The sequence below is a fragment of the Microtus pennsylvanicus genome, chromosome 5 (genome assembly GCF_037038515.1).
Source record: "Microtus pennsylvanicus isolate mMicPen1 chromosome 5, mMicPen1.hap1, whole genome shotgun sequence".
Taxonomy (NCBI): Eukaryota; Metazoa; Chordata; class Mammalia; order Rodentia; family Cricetidae; genus Microtus; species Microtus pennsylvanicus.
The window spans coordinates 64,681,063-64,704,460 of NC_134583.1; the positions used below are offsets into that span (position 1 = coordinate 64,681,063).

A 23,398-nucleotide genomic window follows, 5' to 3' on the forward strand; every position below is an offset into this window, starting at 1 on the left:
CCTCCAGGACCACTGGCCATGGAAGCCAGCCCTCAGCTTTTCTCTGGAAGCATCCTTGGTATGGCCTGCATACCCATGGAGAATGGCTGCTGTAATGGTCTGCTCAGCCCCTTGCTCAGACAAGTCCCGCCCCCGCCCCCCAGGCAAGCTGGTCTTCAGCTTCCAGCCTGAGTCCCTCCCTTTCCATCTCTCTCTTGAAGAAGCAGCTCCTGTCTCTCCCTTCTCCCCACTTCTCCTCTTACCCCCTCAGTTTCTCTCTCTCTTTCTTCCTCTTCATCTCTCCCTCTCTCTCTGCTCTTCCTCCTTCTCCCCTTTCCTTCCATAACCCACTGAATAAATATCCAATTTCACTCTGCATAGCGTGCCTATTGGTCTCTGTCTCTCATCTGCTGGGATTGCAGCTCCCTACCTGGGACTCGCTGCCCCTCATGGCCCCCACTGCAGCCACTTGGGGAACTGCACCATCCCTGCCTGGGACTGGCTGCTCTCGGGGCCCACTGCCCACTACCTGCAGCCACTTAGGGGGACCTGCAGCATGGTCTCATGGCCTGCTGCCTGCCGCAGCCACTCGAGGATCTGCAGCGTTTTACTTTTACCATTACAGCCATCACATGTCGTGTGTGTGCTGCTTTGCTCACTGGCCTCTGCACTCTGTCCAGAAGCATTTATCTAGCACTCTCTGGAAGGTGCTGGGCTGATTCTAACTCAAGGCCTTTTACTCGGGAGCACACCTGGGACTGCGCCAGATTTCAGTGCCCTGCCTCCAGCTGTTCCTCACCTGGTTCAGCTCCCACCATCTTCACTTTGTCAATAGAAATGAAACTTAAATCAACAGTCCTCAACTATCAGCAGCCTCACAGTGTAGATTAGTTGCTTATGTGCTTTTCCCAGTAAATGGTTTACACTGACAAAGCCATGTTGGTGGTCGGGTGGGCAGCACCCACTTCCCTTCCCACATATTCTGTGCTCAGCACTGCTGTGTAAGTTCTCCACGTCTTTGTTTACTTCACTGTCATATAAATCCCTAAGGTTGGTCTTAGTACTGCCAGATAGACTTAAGTTGCCCAGCTTCTCCAGGGTCACAGCTACTGTCAAGCCAGGATTCAAACCAGGCAATAAAATGAAGAAGAATGTGCTCTAAGACACCTGCCCTGAGGCACAGGAGAGAGGATAGCATTGCTGTTGTCTGGCTTTGTGTGTGACAGGTGCTGGTATGTGTGCTGTGACATGTTTTCTGGCACTCGGGAGGCTAAAGCAGGAGGGGCAGGAGGAGCACCAGTTTAAGGCTCGCACAGACAAAAGACTATCTCAGAAACAAAATAAAACCAAATAATCAGAAAGGTTATATTGAGACAAGCAGATCTCTCTCTGACCCTAGACCTCAGTCTTCTGCTTGGGAAATAGTGCTGCCTGCTCTGTATTTGTTAAATGCAGTAAAGACAGATTAGCTTGTCTCTTGAAAGCACACGGTAACATTCTGTTCACATTTCTCTATTCCTTGCTTCTTCTTAATTTTTTAAATATTTATTTATTGTATATGATTCTGCATGTATATGGCCACACATGTGCCATGGGGAGTGTGTGTTATGTGTGTAAGTCAGAGGATAACCTGTAGGAGTTGGTTCTCTTCTACCGTGTAGTCCTGGTGATTGAATTTAGGTAGTCAGGCTTTGCAACAAGTGACTTCACCTGTTGAGCCCCTCTCACCAGTCCTATACTTTGCTACTACTTCTTCTTTTTGGGGGAGGTGGTTTAGGACAGGATTTGTGTAGCCCTGGCTGTCCTGGAACTAGCTCTGTATACCAGGCTGTTCTCAAACTCCACTTGCTTCTACCTCTTAAATGCTGGGATTAAAGGTGTGCGCCACTGCCTGGCTATAATTTGCTCTTAAGAGTTTATCTTAAAATCATTCTGTGCCTATCTCTATATTTTTCTTGTCTGCTTTCACAGCTATATGGTATTTCATTTTATGAAGGTAATAGAATCGATTGAAGTTAACAGATAATTCTCCCCACATTCCAGTTACACTTAACATTGCATCTTTGCACATGTGTGTGAGCCTCTCTGCCAACAATAGAATTGTTGTACTAGGTAGGCATGTAAGTGGGTGTGTGCTGCCCTTTATGGGGGATACATCAGCTCAGTTTTCTGTCACACACCCCTCCTAAGCTGCTCCCGTGTGTCTTTCCAAATGTCAGCCTTGACTGGATATTATGTTTTGCTTATTTAGGACACAGACCTTTAAGGTTGTGGCTAACCAGCGTTTTCCCTTCTCAGGTGAACATGGATGACCGGTTTGGGCAGATCATGATTGAAAACCTCCGAAGGCGACAGTGCGACCTGGCGGGAGTGGAAACCTGCAAGTCACTAGAGTCCCAGGTCAGAGCAGATTCTGAGCACTTGCTCTCCGTGGCAGCTACACCATGAGAAGCCCTGTTATGTCTGTGACACAGGCAGAGGGTGCTCCTAGTGGTAGGAGAACTCAAGTCCTGTCTGTCCCCTTGATAGAGAAAACACAAATTGACATTTCCCTACAGTTTGTTTTCATTATGCATATTTTTTGTATAAATCACTTTGTATTATGCAGAATTCCAGACATGCATAAAAGACTAGATTAGCAAACACCCATATCCTATCAGTCAGCTTCAGTAATTGTCAGTATTTTGTTACTGTTTTCTCACCACCCCCCACGATATTATTTGTTGGTGTCATCAAAATATTTTTCAGAGAAACCCTGTCTTGAAAAACCAAAAAAAAAAAAAAAATATTTTTCTACATTTGCTAGACAATACATGTTTCCATGCTAAGTGCTTGTTAAGGGCCCTCCTACTGTTGAGCTTTCTTCCAGGGTAATGTTACCACGATCACTCCCTACAACTCAACAGTAGCTCTTCTATGCTTCTGCTTCCCAGACCGGCTTCAGTTTGTCTGGTAGATTGAAGGCATGTTTTATAGTGTGTTTGACTTGGCATCTATCCATGGTCTACATTTTATAGGTGATTAATACAGCTTTGTGTTGCTCTTAATCTTTGGTAGGCCCTTTGAAAAGGAAAAAGGCATTTGTTTGCTGGAGATAACCTCCCATACCTGCCACCATTTAAATAAACTGTGTCACATGACTACTAAGTGGCATGTTGCTCACACCTGCAATCCTATCGCTTGGTAGACTGAGGCAGAAAGATCATATGTTTGAGACCAGCCTGGGCTAGCAAGCTCCAAAACCTGGCAAAACTCTGAAGCCAGCCAGCCATCGAACCAAACAAATAACTGTTGTTTGTAGGAGAAATTCTTTCATTGTGTCTCTGTACTCTAATGGGTTTCCCCAGGAAAACACTGCATGTGCGTATAGAATAGAAAAGGGACTAGACATGGGCTTTTGGAACGGAACTACTCTCAGAGAAATCCTGTGTGCTTCACGGTCTCAGGTGTACATGCTGGGAATCACCCATGTCTCTCCACCCCCTTTCAGAAGGAACGGCTGCTATTGAACGGGTGGGAGACAGCATCCGCAGTGGACATGATGGAGCTGTACAGTGGGCTTCCACGGGCAGAGGTGAACAGGTACGTGAGTGCTGAGCCCAGGCTTCAGATGGTTGCCAGTGAGAGGCTGACCGTCTGTGTTCTTCAGTGTGAACACAAGGCTAACCTTAGCCAGGCTTATTTTGAAATAAGGTAAACATTGGTAAAAGCTTGAGAGAGTAACTCATTAGCCACTGGCTGAGAGAGCGCCTTTGCCAAAGCAGATGATTTGAACTGAAATAAGTAGTTACTCCCGGAAAATTCCCAGAGCCACCTCTTTGTAGAATCCCTGTCTTAGAGAGAAGATGATGTTACCCATGACTTCTAAGGGATAAGACCTCGAATGACATCTTTAAATGGACTCTTTCTTTGTTATAAAAGAAAGATATAGTCATTGTTCTAAAACTGTTTCATGCTGAAGGCATGAAGTCTTATATATTTACATGATACAGTTAGCTCTTATTAACAAGTTGGACCTGTTCTCCAGTAGTCCTTTACACAGATAAATATTTATTGATACATAGACTCTGGTTTCTAAATCAGGGGGTTCATACTATACACGGTGGTCACAGAAGTCAGATTCCCTTTTTAAAGCTTAATGGATTATATTTATATTTGTAATATCAAAGTCTTGAACCCTTCATATTTTGTTTACATGCTTGCATAGCAGTGTAGATAACAATAACTAATATTGTGGTAATTGTAAAGAAATTTAAAGAGGGACAGTTTGGACATTTACTCGTGTGGTCTTGTAGCTTACTTGTTTTAGCATCGCCAATGCATCAGTACTAGGGAACATCACTGTGCCTGCATAGATCTGTGTTGCTGCCTGTTTGGTTCATTTCTTAGTTGTTCTGTGCGTCCTCGTCTGTCCTTCCTCTCTCCTTTGGAGACCTTGAGGTACAATTTGGGGTCTGTTACAAGATCATGTGAGGAACTTTTGGACTTGCTCGTCCTTAGATCTTGCTGACATTTAGAAAAATATCATTTCTTTTGTGTTGTTTGTTTTTCTTGTGTCCAAGTATCAGTTATCTAGGCAGTGAATGCTTTGAGAGTGCCCTCTCATAGGTTGATGATTTATGGGTTCTTGTGGAAGCTTCTTTTTTTTTTAATAGGCTAGCTTCTACTTCATAGGTGTCGAGGTGATGTTTTGAACATCTCTGGTCTGACATGTAATGCTGTTGCTCTGGCAGATTTATTCTAAGCAGCCAGAGGGGAGTCTGTAATGAGCATCAGGTGCTAAGAACCATACCTTGGGCTCAGCTGTACTGGCTCTTTTTCTGTCTAGCCTGCCTGTTCTGTTTTTTTTTTTTTGCTATTAGATAATTTCTGTAGCTATGATAAAACACTAAAACCAAAACAACTTGGGGAAGAGAAGGTTTGTTTGGCTTATACTTTCAGGTTGTAATCCATCCTTGAAGGAAGTCAAGGCAGGAACTCCAGACAGGAACTGAAGCAGAAACCATAAAGGAATACTGCTTACTGACTCATTCTATCCCAGGTCCATGCTCAGCCCCCTTTCTTTACAACCCAGGACCACCTGCTTAGGGACTCTACTGCTCATGGGCCTGGGTCCTCCTACTTCCGTCAGACATACCCATAGGACAGTCTGGTCTACACAGTTCTTCGAGGTTCTCTCTTCTCGGGTGACCCTTGATTGTGTCTAGTTGGCAATAAAAACTAACCACACCATTTTTTTAAAATTATGTCTATGTTTATGTATGCTCTATTTGCATGGGTGCTTGTAGAGGCCAGAAGAGTGCATAGGATCCCCTGGAGCTGTATTTGCAGGTAGTTGTGAGCTGCCCAGTTTGGGTGCTGGGAACCGGATTCTGGTGTCCTTTGTAGTGAGTGCTGATGAAAGACCTGGATAAATCCAGACCATCCAAGCAGAAAAAATAGAGCCAAAATCTAAGCAGGGAGAGAAGAATCAGAAATCTAGATTAGCTGGTTCAGTGACTCTGTTTCAGGAACTAGCTGAAGATAAGTTAGATTATAATCTTGAGAAACAGGGAGTCACCCCCTTGTGATTATCACTAGTATTTTCGGAATTTTCACTGATCACTGGTATTTTCGGAATTTTCCAATGATGCCCTCCCTACCCTCTTTGGATTATTGGGTTGTGGTTTCTTCCCTTAAATGCCCCTTCTCCCAGCTACTTGAGGTCGAACTCCTCCCCTGTGTGGGATATGAGTCTCGGTCCCAGCGCTGGTTCCTGTCAATAAACCTTGTGTGATTGCAGCAAGGACGGTCTCTCGTGAGTTCCTGGGGGGGTCGTGTTATTTTGAGACTTGAGTGAGAGTCTCCCCACACTGGGGGTCTTTCACTGAGAACTGGACTTAGGTCCTGTGGAAGAGCAGGAAGCAGTCTTTCCTAATGAGCATTTTTCCGGCTCCTGCACTGCGTTCTTTGTGAGTGTCTCCTCCGTCACATCGGCTTCTGCGTCTCACTGCACAGTCCTGGTGCTGCACACCATTGCCTTGCTCCCGTGCCGCCTCCGCCATCAGATAAATTCGTCGTCCATTATTTTGCATCTCTGCCGCACAAAGTCCCTGGCATGGGCAAGATGCAATCAGGTTGTTTGCCACAGAGTGACAGGGGTGGCCTCATATCCAGTTCCTAGTCCATTTTCATTTCCACCCTAAACTTCCCCAGCATCGCCATGTTTTCTGGGTTTTTACCAGCATTTTGGCCTCACTCTGGCCTGCTTCTCTACACTTCTTTGGCACACCACACTCCAAAAGCCATGCAGTAAGCAGGTCTGTGGCAGCAGAGAAACCTGTCTTACTTTCTGTGCTAATTTTCTGCACTAGTTAGCTTTCTGTTACTATAACAAACACTTAAGGTTAAGTGAAAATATTTATTTTTCCTCAGAGTTTTAGAGTCATTCACCCAAAACAGGTGCATGCTGCTTTCTTTGCACTGGTGGTGTTATACTAAGCACACATTCCTTGCTAAACACCCTGTCTGAAATGCTCCAGGGTATGTCTTGGAATTATCCCATATTAACCCATGTAGAGCTGCCCTGGTTCATAGTCTGGCTGTAGAGACCTGAGGTATGAGCATGTTTTAGTTCATGCAGATGGTCTCCTATAGTTCAGTTTTTGCTTGTTACCAGATTGGAAGTGCTGCTGTAGAAATGCTCTTGACCATTTATCTTTGCATGCAGGGTAAGCTCTTCAAGAGGCAGATTGATCACAGGATTAGAGGATGTTCTTTCTTTGTGTTGAAAGAGGCTAAAATGGCTTCAAGGGAGGCAGTCCTCTTTTGTCATATTGCTAGCAACTGAGAAAGTGCCTTTTCTTCTGTGTTCAGCCTTCAATCTTTGTCTGTCTGAGTGTTGAAAAACTACTGTTCTGGCTAGTTTTATGTCAACTAACACAAGTGAAAGTCATCTAAGAGGAGGGAAGGATAGAGAAATACCTCCATAAGATCAGGCTATAGGCTGGCCTGTAGGGCATTTTGTTAATTGAGGTTTATGAGGTAGGGCCTAGTCCATTGTGGGTGAGTACCATCTCTGAGTCCTGGATTCTATAAGCAGGCTGAGCAAGCCAGTAAGCAGCACCCTTCCATGGCCTCTGCATCAGCTCCTGCCTCCAGGTTCCTGCTCTGTTTGAGTTCCTGTTCTAACTTCTTTGGTGCTGAACAGCAATGAGAAAGTATGAGCTGAATAAACCCTCTCCTCCCCAAGTTGCTTTTGGCCATGGTCTTTCATCACAGCAGTAGAGGTCTTAAGACAACTATCTTGTGTTTTCATTTTTATTTGTTTTCTCGTAAATGAATTTGAAGACCTCTTGTTTTTCTTTTCTATTGGACTGTTCTTTTCTTCTTCTTTTAAATTATTATGAAAGTTTTTCATGCTGAAGTTCTAGAACTCTATAAAGAGTTGCAGGGCAAAGAAAGTAGTCCTTTGCCATTAGCATTCCAGAGACCTTTCTAGTTCATTTGTCTTGACCTTTGAGGTAACCCTTCTTCCTCTTCCTCCTTTTCCTTTCTCCACTAACCCTTCCTTGTTCTCCCGCCCTCTCTTTCTTCCCATTCCTTCCTTACTCTCCTTCTCCTTTCTTCAAGACTGCACATTCCAAGTGTGTACTGTTCCCCTGAGCTAAACTTCCTGAATTCCTTCTTCTTTTTGAAAATTTATTTTAATTTCATGTGTGTGAACATCTTTTTTTTTTTTTACAAACAATTCTTATGGCTTAACAACTTTTAATTTTTTCTTGTAATTGATTTTATTTGTAGTGTTTGCCATGGAACAATTGAGGATGAGTCTTTATTTAAATATTTAAAGACATATTCGTAAATGTCTTTAAAGATAATAAATCTTACTTTAAATTTATCTTTTTTTTCTTTTGAGCCCTTCTCAGCTTTCCCATCATACTTCTTTTTTTTCTATTGTTTTTATTGAGCTATACATTTTCTCTGCTCCTCTCCCTTCCTTCCCTCCCCCTTGTACTCTCTCCCATAACCCCCATACTCCCAATTTACTCAGAAGATCTTGTCTTTTCTCTCATTCCTATAAGATCCATGTATGTCTCTCTTGGGTTCTCTTTGTTGTCTAGGTTCTTTGGGGTTGTGGACTGTAGGCTGGTTTTTCTTTGCTTTATGTCTAAAAGCCACTTATGTCTAAAAGACACATATGACATTTGTCTTTCTGGGTCTGGGTTACCTCATTCAATATGTTTTTTTCTTTTTCTTTTTTTTTTTTTTGGTTTTTCGAGACAGGGTTTCTCTGTGGTTTTGGAGCCTGTCCTGGAACTAGCTTTTGTAGACCAGGCTGGTCTCGAACTCAGAGATCCGCCTGCCTCTGCCTCCCGAGTGCTGGGATTAAAGGCGTGCACCACCACCGCCTGGCTAATATGTTTTTTTCTAGATCCATCCATTTGCCTGAAAATTTCAAGATGTCAAAATTTCAAGTATTCCATTGTGTAAATTACCACATTTTCTTTATTCATTCTTTGGTCGAGGGGCATTTAGGTTATTTCCAGGTTCTGACTATGACAAACAATGCTTCTATGAACATAGTTGAGCACATGTCCTTGTGGTATGATTGAGCGTCCTTTGAGTATATACTCAAAAGTGGTATTGCTTGGTCTTGAGGTAGATTATTTCCTAATTGTCTGAGTAATCGCCACACTGATTTCCAAAGCAGCTGTACCAGCTGGCACTCCCACCAGCAATGCAGGAGTGTTTCCTTTACCCCACATCCTCTCCAGCAGAAGTTGTCATCAGTGTTTTTTATCTTGGCCATTCTTACAGGTATAAGATGGGATCTCAGAGTTGTTTTATTTGCATTCTCTGATAGCTAAGGATATTGAACATTTCCTTAAGTGTTCTTTGGCCATTTGAGATTCGTATTTTGAGACTTCTCTATTTAGGTCTGTACCCCTTTTTTTTTTATTGGATTATTTGTTCTTTTCTTGTCCAGTTTCTTGAGTTCTTTGTACATTTTTTAAAGATTAGTCCTTTGTCCAATATGGGGTTGGTGAAGATCTTTTCCCATCCTGTAGGCTGCCATTTTGTCTTGTTGACCATGTCCTTTGCTTTATGGAAGTGTCTCAGTCTCAGGAGGTCCTATTAATTAATTAATTAATTGATTAATTGTTGTTCTCAGTGTATGTGCTACTGGGGTTATACTTAGGAAGTGGTCTCCTATGCCAATGCGTTCAAGTGTACTTCCCACTTTCTCTTTTATGAGATTTAGTGTGATTGGTTTTATTTTGGTCTTTGATCCATTTGGACTTGAGTTTTGTGTATGGTGATACATATGGATCTATTTACATATGAGTGTTTTGCCTGCGTGTGCGTGTGTGTGTGTGTGTGTGTGTGTGTGTGTGTGTGTGTGTGCGCGCATGCAGTGGTGCCTGGTATCCCCAGAGGCCAAAAGAGGGAGCCAGATCCCCTGGAACTGGAGTTAAATACAGTTGTAAGCCTCCATGTGAGTGGGTGCTGAAAATTGAACCTGGATCCTCTGGAAGAGCAGCAAGTGCCCTTAACTTAGCTGAGCCATTTCTCCAGACCTTCCCCATTCCCCATTTTTCTTAGCCACAGCATGCATACTGTTGTGTATCGAAGTTCTTTCCATGTGGTATCATGAACATGTCATTACTACGGACTAGCTCTTCCTAACTGCGATCTCCATCTCCTGTTCTGACTTCTGCACAGAATAGAATCCCTCGAGTTCCTGGATGAACTGGAGCTTCTGGAGCAGCTTATGCGGCATTACTGCCTCTGCTGGGCCACCCGTGGAGGCCAAGAACTCGGTAAGAGAGTGCCTCTGTCTGTCACCTGGGCCGGAGGCAGGACAGCTTTCTCCCAAGAATGAAAGGTGCACCAGGCAGTTGAGGTTCAGAGAACTAGAGAAACATGGATGCATACCCACAGAGTGTCCAGAGAAGTCATCATTTGTTCTTCCAGGTTTTTATAGCACGGAATTAGGCGAACTCTCTAAACCACAAATCCTCAACCAGGTAGCCAGCCCTCCTCGGGCCTGCCGTAGGATTTCCGCATTTGGGAGGTTGAAAGCCTTGAGAGTTTAAAGTAATAGTCTTAATAAAAATAACCAGCGTTTGCCCTTTCACCAGCGCACAGCCATCTTTGCTGGATACTAACACATGGATTGTTTGGTTTCTAAAAGACTCATCCAGTTTCCAGGGCAGTTTCTCCCTCCTCTCTCTAAGGTTGAGGCGCAGTTTCCTGACAGAGGCATGCAATACCTCGAGGCTCAAGGAGGGACCTGAGCACCTGGCTCTCAGGTTTGGATCCAGCCTCCGCTGACTCCTGTCCCAGTTGCTCTTGCTTCCCAGGGCCTGGTTATTTCTGAGCAGAACAGCCCCGCAAGACCACATCAGGTTCCAGGTCCCCAGTGCCTTCCAGCTTCTCACAATGTGATCCGATGGCAGCTGGTAGTCCAGCCTGCTTGGGCTCTGCAATTCAGCCTACAGAGTCCTTCCAACATGGTTTTGGGTGGAAATTCCTTTATTGTTGTGTTTTATGTTAGACTCTCCTCTAATAATAAAGGAAATTGTAGTTGGAACTTGGGGAACTTGAAAAAGGTAGAGCACAGAAGCTCTGGTCTCAGGCAGCCTCTTAGTGATGCTTCCTCTGCTGTGTTCTGGATACTTTATTTATTTAAAAAATATATTTACACACACTCATATATAGTTTATTTATTTACCTTTTTTGTTTGATTCTTTGAGACTTGTAAAGCATCCTGGCCTTAACCTTGGCATTCCTCCTACTTTGACCTACCAGAATTACAGGTGTGCCCCTGGAACCTCATACATGTGAAAGCAGAAAAACCATGAAGAGAGTGTGGCACTGCCCTGGTCTACACCCTCTGCCCTTTTGCTGAACTCTGATCTTATCTTCAGTAGAGCTGACTTTACATGTTCCTATAACTGGACTTCTGAGCTTTTCCAATTTCATCATGTGACATAAGCATTTTATCCCTTGCCACCAAACTTCTCAACATAATTGCAATGAGTGTATTAAATCCTATCACAAGACTGTGTCTGAATGTATTTAAACTTGCCAAGATTTGGGAACTGCAGGTTTCTAGCAGGTTTAAGTTGCCTGTCATTAAACAGTAAGTTGAACTGCTTCTGTTTTTGTCCCCCCACCGCCTTTTTTGGTGTGCTTTGGGAAGGGGTCTGAAACCCAGGCTGGCCTCCTGCTCCAGCCTCCCGAGTGCTGTGTTTACAGATATACACCAGCATGCCCAGGTTGGGATAATAAACATTTTAATGTCAGAGGCTTCTTCAGTGTATCAGCACACAGTGAAGAACCAGCTCTGTGTTTGTTCAAAGGTCAGCAGTTAGCAGGTAGATTTTGGACATTTACTGCTGAGAGCCCATAAATTGTTATGAGATGCTTTCTTAATCCATTTTAAACCACCCATAAACAAAAGCTAGCGTGACCTCTCACTTTCTTTTGAAATCTCGTTTCACACAGGAAGGGTTCGAGGTCCAGCAGTGAGCTGTGCTGGTGCCCAGGGCCAGCGCTTGGACATGTAGCTGTGTCGTGCTCACCCCCCCCCCCCAGCTTCTTTACTCCGCCACAGGCATCTGACTGTATCTGTGTTTCCTCCCCTTAGGTTTGAAGGAGATAACCTATTAATCTGTGATGGTTCGTGCTGAGGTGGAAGTCCAAGTCTCCAGCCGAGGGAGTGCCCTGGGCCCCCTGAGGGATGGGTAGCTCGTCTCTCTTGTGGGCCCCGTTGCATATCCAGAACCCTTGGTTACAAAGGTGGTCACACCAGATCCTGCTCCTGTCACTATCATTGTTTAAATAAATCTCACTTGCCATTTGTCTGTGTGTCAGACTTGGCTGGCGTCTGTTCACCTTCTTTGCTCTGTGGGTGGACCAGGGTTCACATCCATGGCAGCTAAAACCCAGAAGCCTGCATCTTACTTGGACCTTGGTTTGCCCTGTGAGTCAGAATCCATTTGGGAATTTTCTCCTCCCTGTGCTCTTTATTGCGACACCTCATGGACCCTGACCCTTGACCTGCCACAGATGCTGGAGCTCTTCTGTGGTGTTGCTGCTGCCGTGGCTGGGCTAGCCTGCTGCCTTGCCTCGTTCATTCCAGTTGCCATGGCAGGTTGTGTAACTCCTCCTTACATACCCTGGCTGCTTGGAACCTGTATACTGTCACCTTCTGCGGCAAATGGGCATTTGGCCAATGAGATTAAGATAAGGGTCTCAAAACAAAGTTGTTAGGGGTCATCTGGGGCTCTGATGCAATCACAAGGATCCACATGAGCCAGACAAGAAGACACAGCCAGACAGTGGACATGACTGAAGGAGATTGCGGAGGGAGGGGTTTTGAGGATGGTGGGAAGGGCCAAAAGATAAGGAATATAAGCAGTTTCTATAAGCTAAAAGAGACAAGAGGCTGGAGCGATGACTCAGGTTAAGAGCACATACTGTTCTTACAGAGGAACCAAGTCCAGTTCCCAGCACCCATACTGGGTGGCTCCTGACTGTTACTCCAGCTCCAGGGGGATCTGAAGTCCCCATTCTCTGTGGGCATCTGCACTCACTTGCACACACCCACACATGGGTGCACACATACTTACATCACTAAAACTAATAAAAATTAAGTCTTTTAAAAGGCCGGGAGTCCCCAGAAAGATGCCCCCCATCCCCATACACCCTCAAAAACTTGACAGACTAAAGTTCCAGCTTTCTTCTTTCTGATCTCCAGAACCACAAGTAAATAAATGTGTGGTGTTTTTCAGGCTCTGGAGTTATGATAAGCCACAGCAACAGTAATGAGATTAATACGGTCATTATGCTGCCGATTAGGGCCCCACAGTTTAGGGGGGAAAAACTCCAGCCCTATGCTGGAGCTGCATGAATAGACATGGCTGTGGAGAAGCTCCGGCATGGTCCTCAGCTGAGGTCACAGTTCCCTGCTCCACTTGGAACCAGTATTCCCTGGGCACTCAGCTGTGCTCCACCTGTGGTGTGCCTGTCATTGGAGTAGTGTGTTTAGACAGCCTGAAAGAAAGAAAGAGAAGGCTTTTCCTTTTAATCTCAGGACAGGAAGGTCTTGGGTTTGGAATGGTGTGTCTTATTTTCTTAAATATTCTTAACATAGTGTATATGGAACCCTGGGGCCATAGTGGGAAGCTCAGTTTAGTGGAGCAAGTCTGTGATTTAATAAGATAAGGAATGGAATAAACATAAAGGCACATCTTCACTGGTAAATGTGGGCATTGTTTTTGCTTGTTTTTGTAGCCTGTGATGGTTTGAAAGAAAATGGATCCCAGAGGCTCATAGAGAAGTGGCACTATTAGGAGGTGGCCTTGCTGGAGTCAACGTGGTTTAGTTGGAGGAAGTGTGTCACTAGGGGGTGGGCCTTGAGGTCTCAGATGCGCAAGCCACACCCAGAGTGGCATTCTCTTTGTGCTGTCTGCAGATTCAGATGTAGAACTCTCAGCTCCTTCTCCAGCACCATGTCTGCCTGCGTGCTACCATGCTTCCCATCATGATGATAATGGACCGAACCTCTGAACTATGAGCCAGCCCCAGTGAAATGCTTTCCTTTTATAGGAGTTGCTGTAGTTATGGTGTCTCTTCAGAGCAGTAAAACCCAGACTAAGAGATAGCATAGCTTTTTTCATTTTAATGTTTTAAGTACTTAGTTTTGAGACCAAGTTCAAGTTCTCACTATATATATATATATATATATATATATATATATATATATATATGAAATGGACTTAACCAAACACAAACACGAAAAATCCTAGCCTACTCATCCATCACCCACATAGTCTCTATTTTACCATACAATCCATCACTAACAACCCTAAATCTCCTAATCTACATCATTATAACTGTCCCCATATTTCTTATCTTCCACGCCCACTCATTTACATCAATCACTTCCATGTCACTCATATGAAATAAAATACCAATAGCTCTACCAATAATCTCATTAATTTTATTATCAACAGGAGGACTGCCACCACTCACAGGATTTTTACCTAAATGAACTATTATCACTGAACTCATAAAAAACAATAACTTATCTTTAGCCACATTAATAGCAATAGCCGCCCTAATCAATCTATTCTTTTACACACGACTAATTTATTCAACCTCACTAACCACCTTCCCAAGCAATAACAACTCCAAAATATATATTCTCCAAGACCATACAAAAATCAATTTTACATTTGTTGAAGCATGTATTTTGAAAAAAACCTTTAAAATAATAGGTAATTGTCAGATTTATTAATCATAGTTTTATATTTTAAACTTTGACTAATAAGGCTGAATCTGAATAGTATAATTTTCAGCCTTGAATATGGTGACCCTTCAACCTCAGGCGCAGAAGCACGATGACAAAAGGAAGACCGTCTTTTGGGAAACATCACAATCAGATGCGTGTTGTCCTGCTGTGGCAAATGTGGCTGCCCTGCCCTGCCAAGTGCAAGTATAAGTAGGGTCCTGAGACTAAGGGATGAACCGCTGCTAGGACCGGGCAGATATGACGCCTACGATTTGTTTATCGTATATTCAGACATGGATTCTGTGTAGGAACAATCTAAAGCCAAGAGGTAGCTGTTGCAGCATTCAGTTCATCTTGAAGAGTCCAACAATCATTCAGGAAACAACTGTTCTGGTTTGAAAAGACTTTCATTTTTAAAGACTGTGTTTTTAGGGTTGTGTGAGTGTGTGTGGAAGTTAGAAGACAAACTTTGGAAGCTGGTTCTTTCCAGAGGGTACCAGGGATCAGGTGAGCCATCAGGCCTGGCATGGCAAAAGCTGCATCCTCCAGGTCAGCTCATCAACTTGCCATCTCTTCACATGTGCATTTGTGTGCTTCAGGAGTAGACACTATGTTCTTCCCCTACCCTCTACTGATGGGATGGGTAGGTCTTGTCTCCAGCCTTGGTCCTATCTCCCACCCAGACAGTACCTAGCTAAAAGGAGCCTAACATGTTCATTTTATTTCTTCTTTGCCAGTACTCCTCAAATTATTTCACAAAATAGATACAAATGGAACATTGCTTAATTCTTTCCATGAGGCCAAAGTTATTCTGATGCCTAAACCACATAAAGACTCAATGAAGAAAGAGAATTACAGACCAATTTCCCTTATGAATATATATGCAAAAATTCTCAATAAAATACTTGTAAACTGAATCTAAGAGCACATCATAATGCTCATTCACCATAACCAAGTAGATTTCATCCCAGACGTGCCAGAATGGTTCAATATACATAAATCAATAAACATAATTCATCACATAAAAATACTAAAAGACAAAAACCACATGATCATCTCGTGAAATGCAGAAAAGGCCACAAAATCCAACAGACCTTCATGATAAAAGTCCTGGAAAGATTAGGGATATAGGGACACACCACAAAATAAAAGAAGCAATTCACAGCAAGCCCACACCCAACATTACCCTAAATGGACAGAAACCTTAAAGCACTTCCACTGAAATCAGGAACAAGACAAAGTTGTCCACTTTCTCCATACCTATTTATATGGCTATTCTTGGTTGTCAACTTGACTACATCTGGAATTAACTAAAACCCGAAATGGGACACACCTGTGAGAGATTTTTGCTTAAAGAGGGAAATTTGCTTAATTTCAATTCCATCCTTTGAGATGGGAAGACGCATATTTAATCCAGACCTTTTGAGGTAGAAGACCTGCCTTTAATCTGGGTTATGACTTCTGCTAGAAGCCTAGACAAGAATATGGAAAAAGAAGCTTTTTCTCCTTGCCTGCTTACTCTTGCCCTTACTAGCAAGTTCATTTCTTCACTGGCATTTGAGTCTATTTCTTTGGGATTCCAGTGTATACTGAAGACAAGCTGAGGCATTCAGCCTGGTAGACTGAACAACTACTAGATTTTGGGAACTTCCATTCACAGGCAGATGGGCAGCCATATAATCTATCTGTCTGTCTATTCTATTCTATTCTATTCTATTCTATTCTATTCTATTCTATTCTATTCTATTCTATTATCTCTGTTACTCTTGAGAACCCTGACTAATACAGTATAACGTCCGTACTACTATGTGTACTGGGGTTCTGTAGCACCAGTACTACGTGTACTATGATACTATGCCTGTAGCATACCGCCTGCACCTGCACTATGGGATGGTTCACTAGTTGGGCAAGGGCCTGGAGATCGAAGTACACACACATAGACAGAGACACAGGTCATCCTTGAAACAAGAATGCCAACTTTATTGTATTCCAGGGTAGCTTTTATAGTGCCTTCCCTGACCAATGGCCACACCCTAGCTCTCAGGATTCTTCAGCTGCAAGCTACCCGAAACCACTCCCCTGCCATCAGGGTCTCATGCTCAGAGCAGCTGCAAAACAAGTTGTTTGCTCAGAGCAGCTGCAAGCATAGGAAAACAAGTTGTTTACTCCGGCAGGCAGGGTCATAGAAAATTCAGGGTCTGATGGTCTGCAGTCCCCAACAATATAGCATCTTCAACAAGCAGCGATGCTTAAACTGCATGGCTGCATGTAGGATAATGCAAATAGATCCATATTTATCACCCTACACAAAATGGAACTCCAAATGGATCAACGACCTCAACATAAGATAATTTGAATCTGCCGGGCGATGGTGGCGCACGCCTTTAATCCCAGCACTCGGGAGGCAGAGGCAGGCAGATCTCTGTGAGTTCAAGACAAGCCTGGTCTACAGAGCTAGTTCCAGGACAGGCTCCAAAGCCACAGAGAAACCCTGTCTCGAAAAACCAAAAAAAAAAAAAAAAGATAATTTGAATCTGATAGAAGAGAAAATGGGAAATAGGCTTCAAGTCATTGACACAGGAAAAGACTTTCTGAACAAGACACGAGAGAGAGAGAGAGAGAGAGAGAGAGAGAGAGAGAGAGAGAGAGACAAGGCATGGGCTTTTGAAACCTCAAAGTTCACACTCAGTGACACTTTTTCCAACAAGGCCACACCTCCTAATCCTTCTAATCCTTTTTAACAGTTCCACCCTTTGGTGATTAAACTTGCAAATATATGAACCTGTGTGGGCCATTCTCATTCAAACCACCACACCATCCCTGATGCTGCTCTGATGGCCAGAAACCTAAAACCAGATAGGCCAGGGACCTAGGGGAAAAGCAAATGCTACTATTCTAAAAACACATAGCAATAAAATGACATCTAACTACATTTTGCTATATCCATAGTCTAGTGTCTCACTTAGCCATCATCAGAGACCATTCCTCCAGGAGTAGGTAGGAACAAATACAGAGACCCACAGCCAACAATGTGCAGAGAATGGGAGACCATCAGACACTCAGTTCTGATGTCTCTATCAAATCCCTCCCTGATGGCTCAAGACGCCCTATAGTAGAGGAGGTAGAAAGATTGTAAGAGCCAGAAAGGATGGCACATGCTAAAGAAATAAGGCCTTCTAAACACAGTAGGACCAACACACATGTGAGCTAAGAGACTGTGGCAGCATGCACAGGGCTGACATGGGTCTGCTCCAGATGGAGTTCCAGCACTGAGAGGAGGGAACACAAGCCCCCATCTCGAACCCAGAAGCAACTGATAACCACTCACAGATGAACTATTAGTTTTCTCCAAGAGTCTCCTGGGAATATAACGGTAGGCCATGTGCCCAGAAGTAGATGGCCAACACAAGGTGAGCTCTGGTGTCTTCAGAGGTTCTCTGTCTCATGTTAGTCAGGGCGTTGCTTTTTTCCCCTTCCTTCCTTCCTTCCTTCCTTCCTTCCTTCCTTCCTTCCTTCCTTCCTTCCTTCCCTCCCTCCCTCCCTCCCTCCCTCCCTCCCTCTCTCCCTCCTTCCTTCCTTCCTTCCTTTCTTTCTTTCAACTTTACAGTTCTTTGTGCATATATTATAGCTTCAGGTTTTCTGGTTTTGTGGGATTCCTCTGTGTACAAACGTGTATGTCTCTATGTCTATGTGTGTTTCTTGTATTTTTTTTCTTTGGCTATTTTTTTCTGTTAGCTTTGTCCTATTCCAGTTTGTTTTTGGTTTTATCTTATTTTATCATTATTCTTTAGAGGCCTGTTTGTTTTTTAAGAAGAGATAGGAAAGGCATGACTTCAGATAGGAGGGGAGGTGGGGAGGATCTTGGTGGATTTGAGGGAGGAGAAACCATAATCTGAATATATTATGTAAAAAATAAAATTTCAATAAAAGAAGAATAGGGAGGGGAAAACTGTTTCTTGGTTTCTGTTTCTCGCTAAGAATATCTTGCCCAAGACTGTCAACAGATGTGTCGGTGTGGTGTTATGGGTGACTGAGAACAATGTCTTAAAACCTTCTTAGAGGGGTGTTTTTCAAAGAGTCTGAGAAACTCTGCTTTACCCATCTCCAGCCCCTCACCCCTGTTCTGTACCCCCAACCCCATTACCCCTCTTTTCCCACTTGGCCCCTGTCTTCACTGCAGTCTTTTGCTCTGCGTTAAACAAGACCAGTGAGTAGTTAGAAGCAGCAATGTAGACACGGCACTGTTCACAGGATAAAGATCACACTAAAGCTCCAGCTTTAGTTATCTGAATCCTCTCGGTACAGTGCTGGGGGTGGGATTCCAACCCTGGCTCTCCAGCATGTCAGGTGAGCACTCTGCCACAGAGCTACGTACACAGCCCAGGAAGTGCTCTTTGCTTTGTCGAGGGAGGCTATGATAGAGGTGTCAGCTTGATTAAATTTTTACATACTAGTAGGCCACCGTACTGGTCAGTCTTTATTGTCAACCTGATGGAATTAGAATCTTTAAAAACCTGCACTCAGGGCCGGCGTGGTGATGCATGCCTTTAATCCTAGCACTGGGGAGGCAGAAGCAGGAGAATCTCTGGGAGTTCCGGGCTAACTTGCTCTACATAGTGAGCTTCAACGCATACAGGACTACTGAGTGTACTGACTGATAGAGAGATCCTGTCTCAAAAACAAGACAAACAGAAAGCTCTACACTCACGTTAGGGTTTTATTTGGCAGAACATTGGGAAGACCTTGACGCATCCGCTCATTTTCTTCAATTGTATGGTGTTTCTTTCCTTAAAAATTTTTATTTTATGTGTATGAATGTTTTGTTTGTAGATATGTAAATGCACCATCCAGTGCCCACAGCAGCCAGAAGAGGACACCGGATCCTCTGGAGTTGAAGTTACAGGCAGTGTGAACTTCCTGGTGGGTGCTGGAAACTGAATCCAGAGCCTCTGAAAGATTAGTCTGTGGGTGCTCTTAATCACTGAGTCCTGTCTGCAGTGCCCTGTAGTCCTGTATGGCGTTTCTTAATTGAGGGGTAGCAGAATGCAGTCAACAGTTGATAAGTTCTATAACTCCCCCCCCCCTTTTTATTTCATGCATAGCACTGCAGCAGATATCTCCGAAGCTGTCATGGGAAATTGAGAAATAGGGTCACTGTAATGGGGGAGGGTGTGGTTTCCATTCTGAAAGACGCTCCCCCTAACTTTCCCCTGGTAAGTACAAGTTTTCCACTAAGGTGGTTTGAAAACACGTTTTCTTTGTTTTTATCACCATGTAAAAATTACATTAAATACCAAATTGTGTTAAGTGAGCATAGTGGTGCATGCCTGCAATCCTAGTACTCGGGAAGCAGAGGCAGAAGGAGCAGAGGTTCAAGACCATCTTCAGCTGCATAGCGAGGCCAGTCTGGGTTACATGAGTCAAGGAAGGGAGGGAGGAAGGAAGGAAGGAAGGAAGGAAGGAAGGAAGGAAGGAAGGAAGGAAAGAAGGAGAAAGGAAGGAAGGAGGAAGGAAGAAGAAAGGAAGGAAGGAAGGAGGAAGGAGAAAGGAAGGAAGGGTAGAGGGAAGAAGGGAGGGAAGGGGAAGAGGAAGAAAAAGAAGAGAATGCCCAACTGGTTGAAGAAAAAAGCACATACTGCTCTTCCAGAGGACATGAGTTCAGTTCCCAGCACCCTTGTCAGGTGGCCCCCAGCAGCCTGTAACTCCAGCTCCAGGGGATCCAATGTCTCTGGCCTCCTCAGGCCACCACACTTACATGCAATACCTCCCCCTGGCCCCATAATTACATGTACATTTTAAAGTAAATATTTAATCTTCTTTTTACCATTTTATTTTGTGTCTATGGGTGGGTGTGCATGTGAAGGTCAGAGGACAACTTTTGAGAGTTGGTTCTCTGCCTCCACCGTGTGGGTCAAGGGACTAAGCTCAGGTAGTAAGGAAATCTTTCATTTATTTATGTATTTTTTATGTGCATTGATGTTTTGCCATGGATGTTGGGTCCTCCAGAACTAGAGTTAGAGATGGTTGTGAGCCACCATGTAGGTGCTGGGAATTGTACTCAGGACCTCTGGAAGAGTAGCCAGTGCTCTTAACTGCTGAGCCATTTCTCCAGCTCAGTATTTATTTATTTTTGTTTTTCCATGCCAACCAAAGTTTCTCCTCCCTCCCCTCTACCCACCTCCATCCACTCCTCCTCCACTGTTTCTCTTCAGATGCAGGCAGGCCTCCCTTGGATATCAGCCTGTCCCAATCTCTCCACTGGAAGTCGTGCCCCGTTCCAGGAGATGGCCGGCTCGGGCACTGTATCCTTCATTGCTAGGAGTCTTCACTAGGGTCACACTCATAGATTCCTGGGGGTTTCCATTGCTCTGGGTTTCTAGCTCATCCCAGAGATGCCCCAGATTCCAGTTGTCTCTCCCACTACTCTCTCCCTCCATCCTCCCCCCACCTAATCCATTTCCATCTCCATTCCCCCTTCTAGACTCTTCCCCCATCTACTGGCAATACCCATTCTATTTCCCCTTCACAGTGAGAGTCATGCACCCCCAACTTGAGCCCCCTTTGTTACTTAGCTTCTCTGGGACTCGGGATTGTAGCATGTTGCTCTTTTGTTTTACAGTTAATATCTGCTTACGAATGAGTACATACTGTTTGTTTTTCTGGGTCTAGTTACCTCACTCAGGATAGTCTTTTCTAGTTCCATCAGTTTGCCAATAACCTTCCTAATGTCATTGTTTTTAACAGCTGAGTAGTATTCCACTGTGCAAATGTACCACATTTTCTTTATCCATTCTTTGGTTGAGGGACATCTAGATTGTTTCCAACTTCTGGCTGTTACAAATAGTGCTGAAGTGAACACAGTTGTGTGAGTGTCCTTGTGGTACTGTGGACCATCCTTTGGGATTTCATCTCACACCTGTCAGAATGGCTAAGATCAGAGACAATTCTCTCCATTTGTGTTCCTGTAGCCATGAACGAAGCTAAGATGTCATGAATGACATTGTGCAGCTTTTCAGGGTCATTAGAGGCTTACACCTCTTTTTTTTTTTTGTTTCACCTGATTAAAATCTGGGTTACCTTTAATAGTGTGTGGGGACTCTCCAAATTACAGAGTGAGTTAGGCCTGCTTCCATTGTGTGCAAATATTATCCTGATTTCCACTTATTTTTTGTTTTTGTGTGCTTTCATATGTTTTGCATTTTAAATGAAATTTGGGTTATCTTTCCCAAATCAGGCTTTCATTTTGAAATAATTACATACGGCATGCATTTGTAAGAAAAGATTCAGAGAAAGCTTGCGTAACCTTTATTCATTTCTCCTGGTGGTAACATTGTTCTGTTGGTTTGTTGAGATCAGATCTTTCTACATAGCCCAGGCTGGCCTCAAACTCACAATCTTCCTACCTTGGCTTCCAGAGTGTCGGAACTGAGGAGGTATGCCATCACACTCAGCTCTTGACCAATGGTAATTTTGTTGTTGTTATTGCTTTTAGAATAGGTGTTACTATGTAGCCTGGCCGGCCTGGCACTTGCTATGTAGACAAGACTGGCCAAATTCACATAGACCTGCTCATCTCTGCCTCCTGAGTGAGAGCCACCATTCCCGCTGGTAAAATAAGAAACTGTAGCACAATGGTACAGTCAGGACACAGACGATTTCCATTGTCCAACCATCCCTCTGGGTCTTCCTTATGGCCCCAACCATTCCTTTCCCAACACAGCTCCTCCTAAAACCATGGCAATCACTAATTTCTCTCAATTGCTCTCATTTTCTTCATGACTCCCTAGCCACAGGCCCTTGATCTCCTCTGATGTTCTCAAGGGCCTGTGGTTAGGGGAGTAATAAACTCTAGAGGGAGCTCCTACTGTCGTTGTTTTGCTAAGTGGACATGTCCGGTCTGCTTTCTAAATAGTTACCTTTCTAGCTATAAATTGGTGCTGTTCTCAGCATGCCTTAGAGCAACTTCCTTATCAGTGGGTGGTGACTAAGGCAGACACTCATAAGTGGTCAAATTGCCACGTCTGTCTGCCTGCCAACATGCTTTCCACCACAATGATCATGGTAACTCTCTGAAACTGTAAGCGAGTCCCCAATTAAATGCTTTCTTTCACGGGCTGCCTTGGTCTTGCTGTTTCTTCATAGCAGTAGAACAGTGACTAAGTCACTTGTCCCTCTCTGAGGAGCTATTGGTGGTTAGTAGGGGCTGGGGATAGAGGAATCCTTCCCTTCAATGGTGTAGCCACTGACAGTTCCCATGCTCCAGGAAATAATCTTCTACGCATATTCCTGCAAGCACCCCTAATTATAATAACCCAGTGAGTTACAAAGACATGAAAGCAAAAGTGGGGATTTGGAGGAAGAAGAAGGGGTTTATCAGGAAGGGGGGTTAGAGTCAGTGATAGGGGTTAAAAATGACCTCAATTCATTATATATATATATACACACACACATATATGTGTGAAATGTCAAATAACTTTTTAAAAAGGTATAGGTAGGTGGGTAGGTGCGGTGTCTCTGCAATCCCAGCACTCAAGAGCTGAGGCCAGAGGATCCTAAGTACAGGCCAGTACGAGCTCCCTGGGGAAACTGTCTCAAAGCAAAGCGACAAACAAAAGAGGAGCTGCGAGCCGGGAGTCTGAATCACTAAACTTTCAATGTTAATGCAACATTGTGATTATAACCAATACACTAACTATCATTTGCTGTATTTCCCTAACTCTCGCTCTGTGGTGTGTAGGGTGGGTAAGAGGGCACTAACACCACACCCTACTGTGCATGGCACCCGTTTAGATTAGTCTTCAGTACCATTCACAGATGCTGACTGTTCACAGGCCACCGTGTTCAGACACCTCTCTGTGCAGGCAGTCGCATATCGAATCTGCATTCGGTTTGCCTAAATGGAATCATATGGCGCCTTCTGTTTTAGGAATTGGTTTCATTGTTATTTTGTTGCTTTCCTTCCTTTCGCCTCTTTCTCGGGACAGGCTCTTCCGTAGCTGAGGCTAGCTCTGAACTTACGATGTAGCTCCAGCAGGTTCTCCTGCCTCTGCCTCTCACTGTGGTGATTACAGATATGCTTCCACACATCTGGATTTATTTGTTTTTTTTTTTTTTCCAAATAGAGTCTCATCATGC

At 44.0% G+C, this 23,398-nt stretch overlaps 1 protein-coding gene across 1 annotated transcript in view; it reads left to right on the forward strand.

Annotated features, from left to right (window-relative positions):
* Lcmt1 (leucine carboxyl methyltransferase 1) overlaps window positions 1-11,829 on the forward strand; it is a 63,873-nt gene extending 52,044 nt beyond the window's left edge. The window contains exons 8-11 of the mRNA XM_075972126.1: window positions 2,278-2,379; window positions 3,470-3,561; window positions 9,685-9,782; window positions 11,615-11,829. Of these exons, the coding sequence (XP_075828241.1) occupies window positions 2,278-2,379; window positions 3,470-3,561; window positions 9,685-9,782; window positions 11,615-11,637 (315 nt within the window). The 3' untranslated portion in view covers window positions 11,638-11,829. The remainder of the gene's footprint in view (window positions 1-2,277; window positions 2,380-3,469; window positions 3,562-9,684; window positions 9,783-11,614) is intronic.
* The last annotated feature ends 11,569 nt before the right edge of the window (window positions 11,830-23,398 follow it).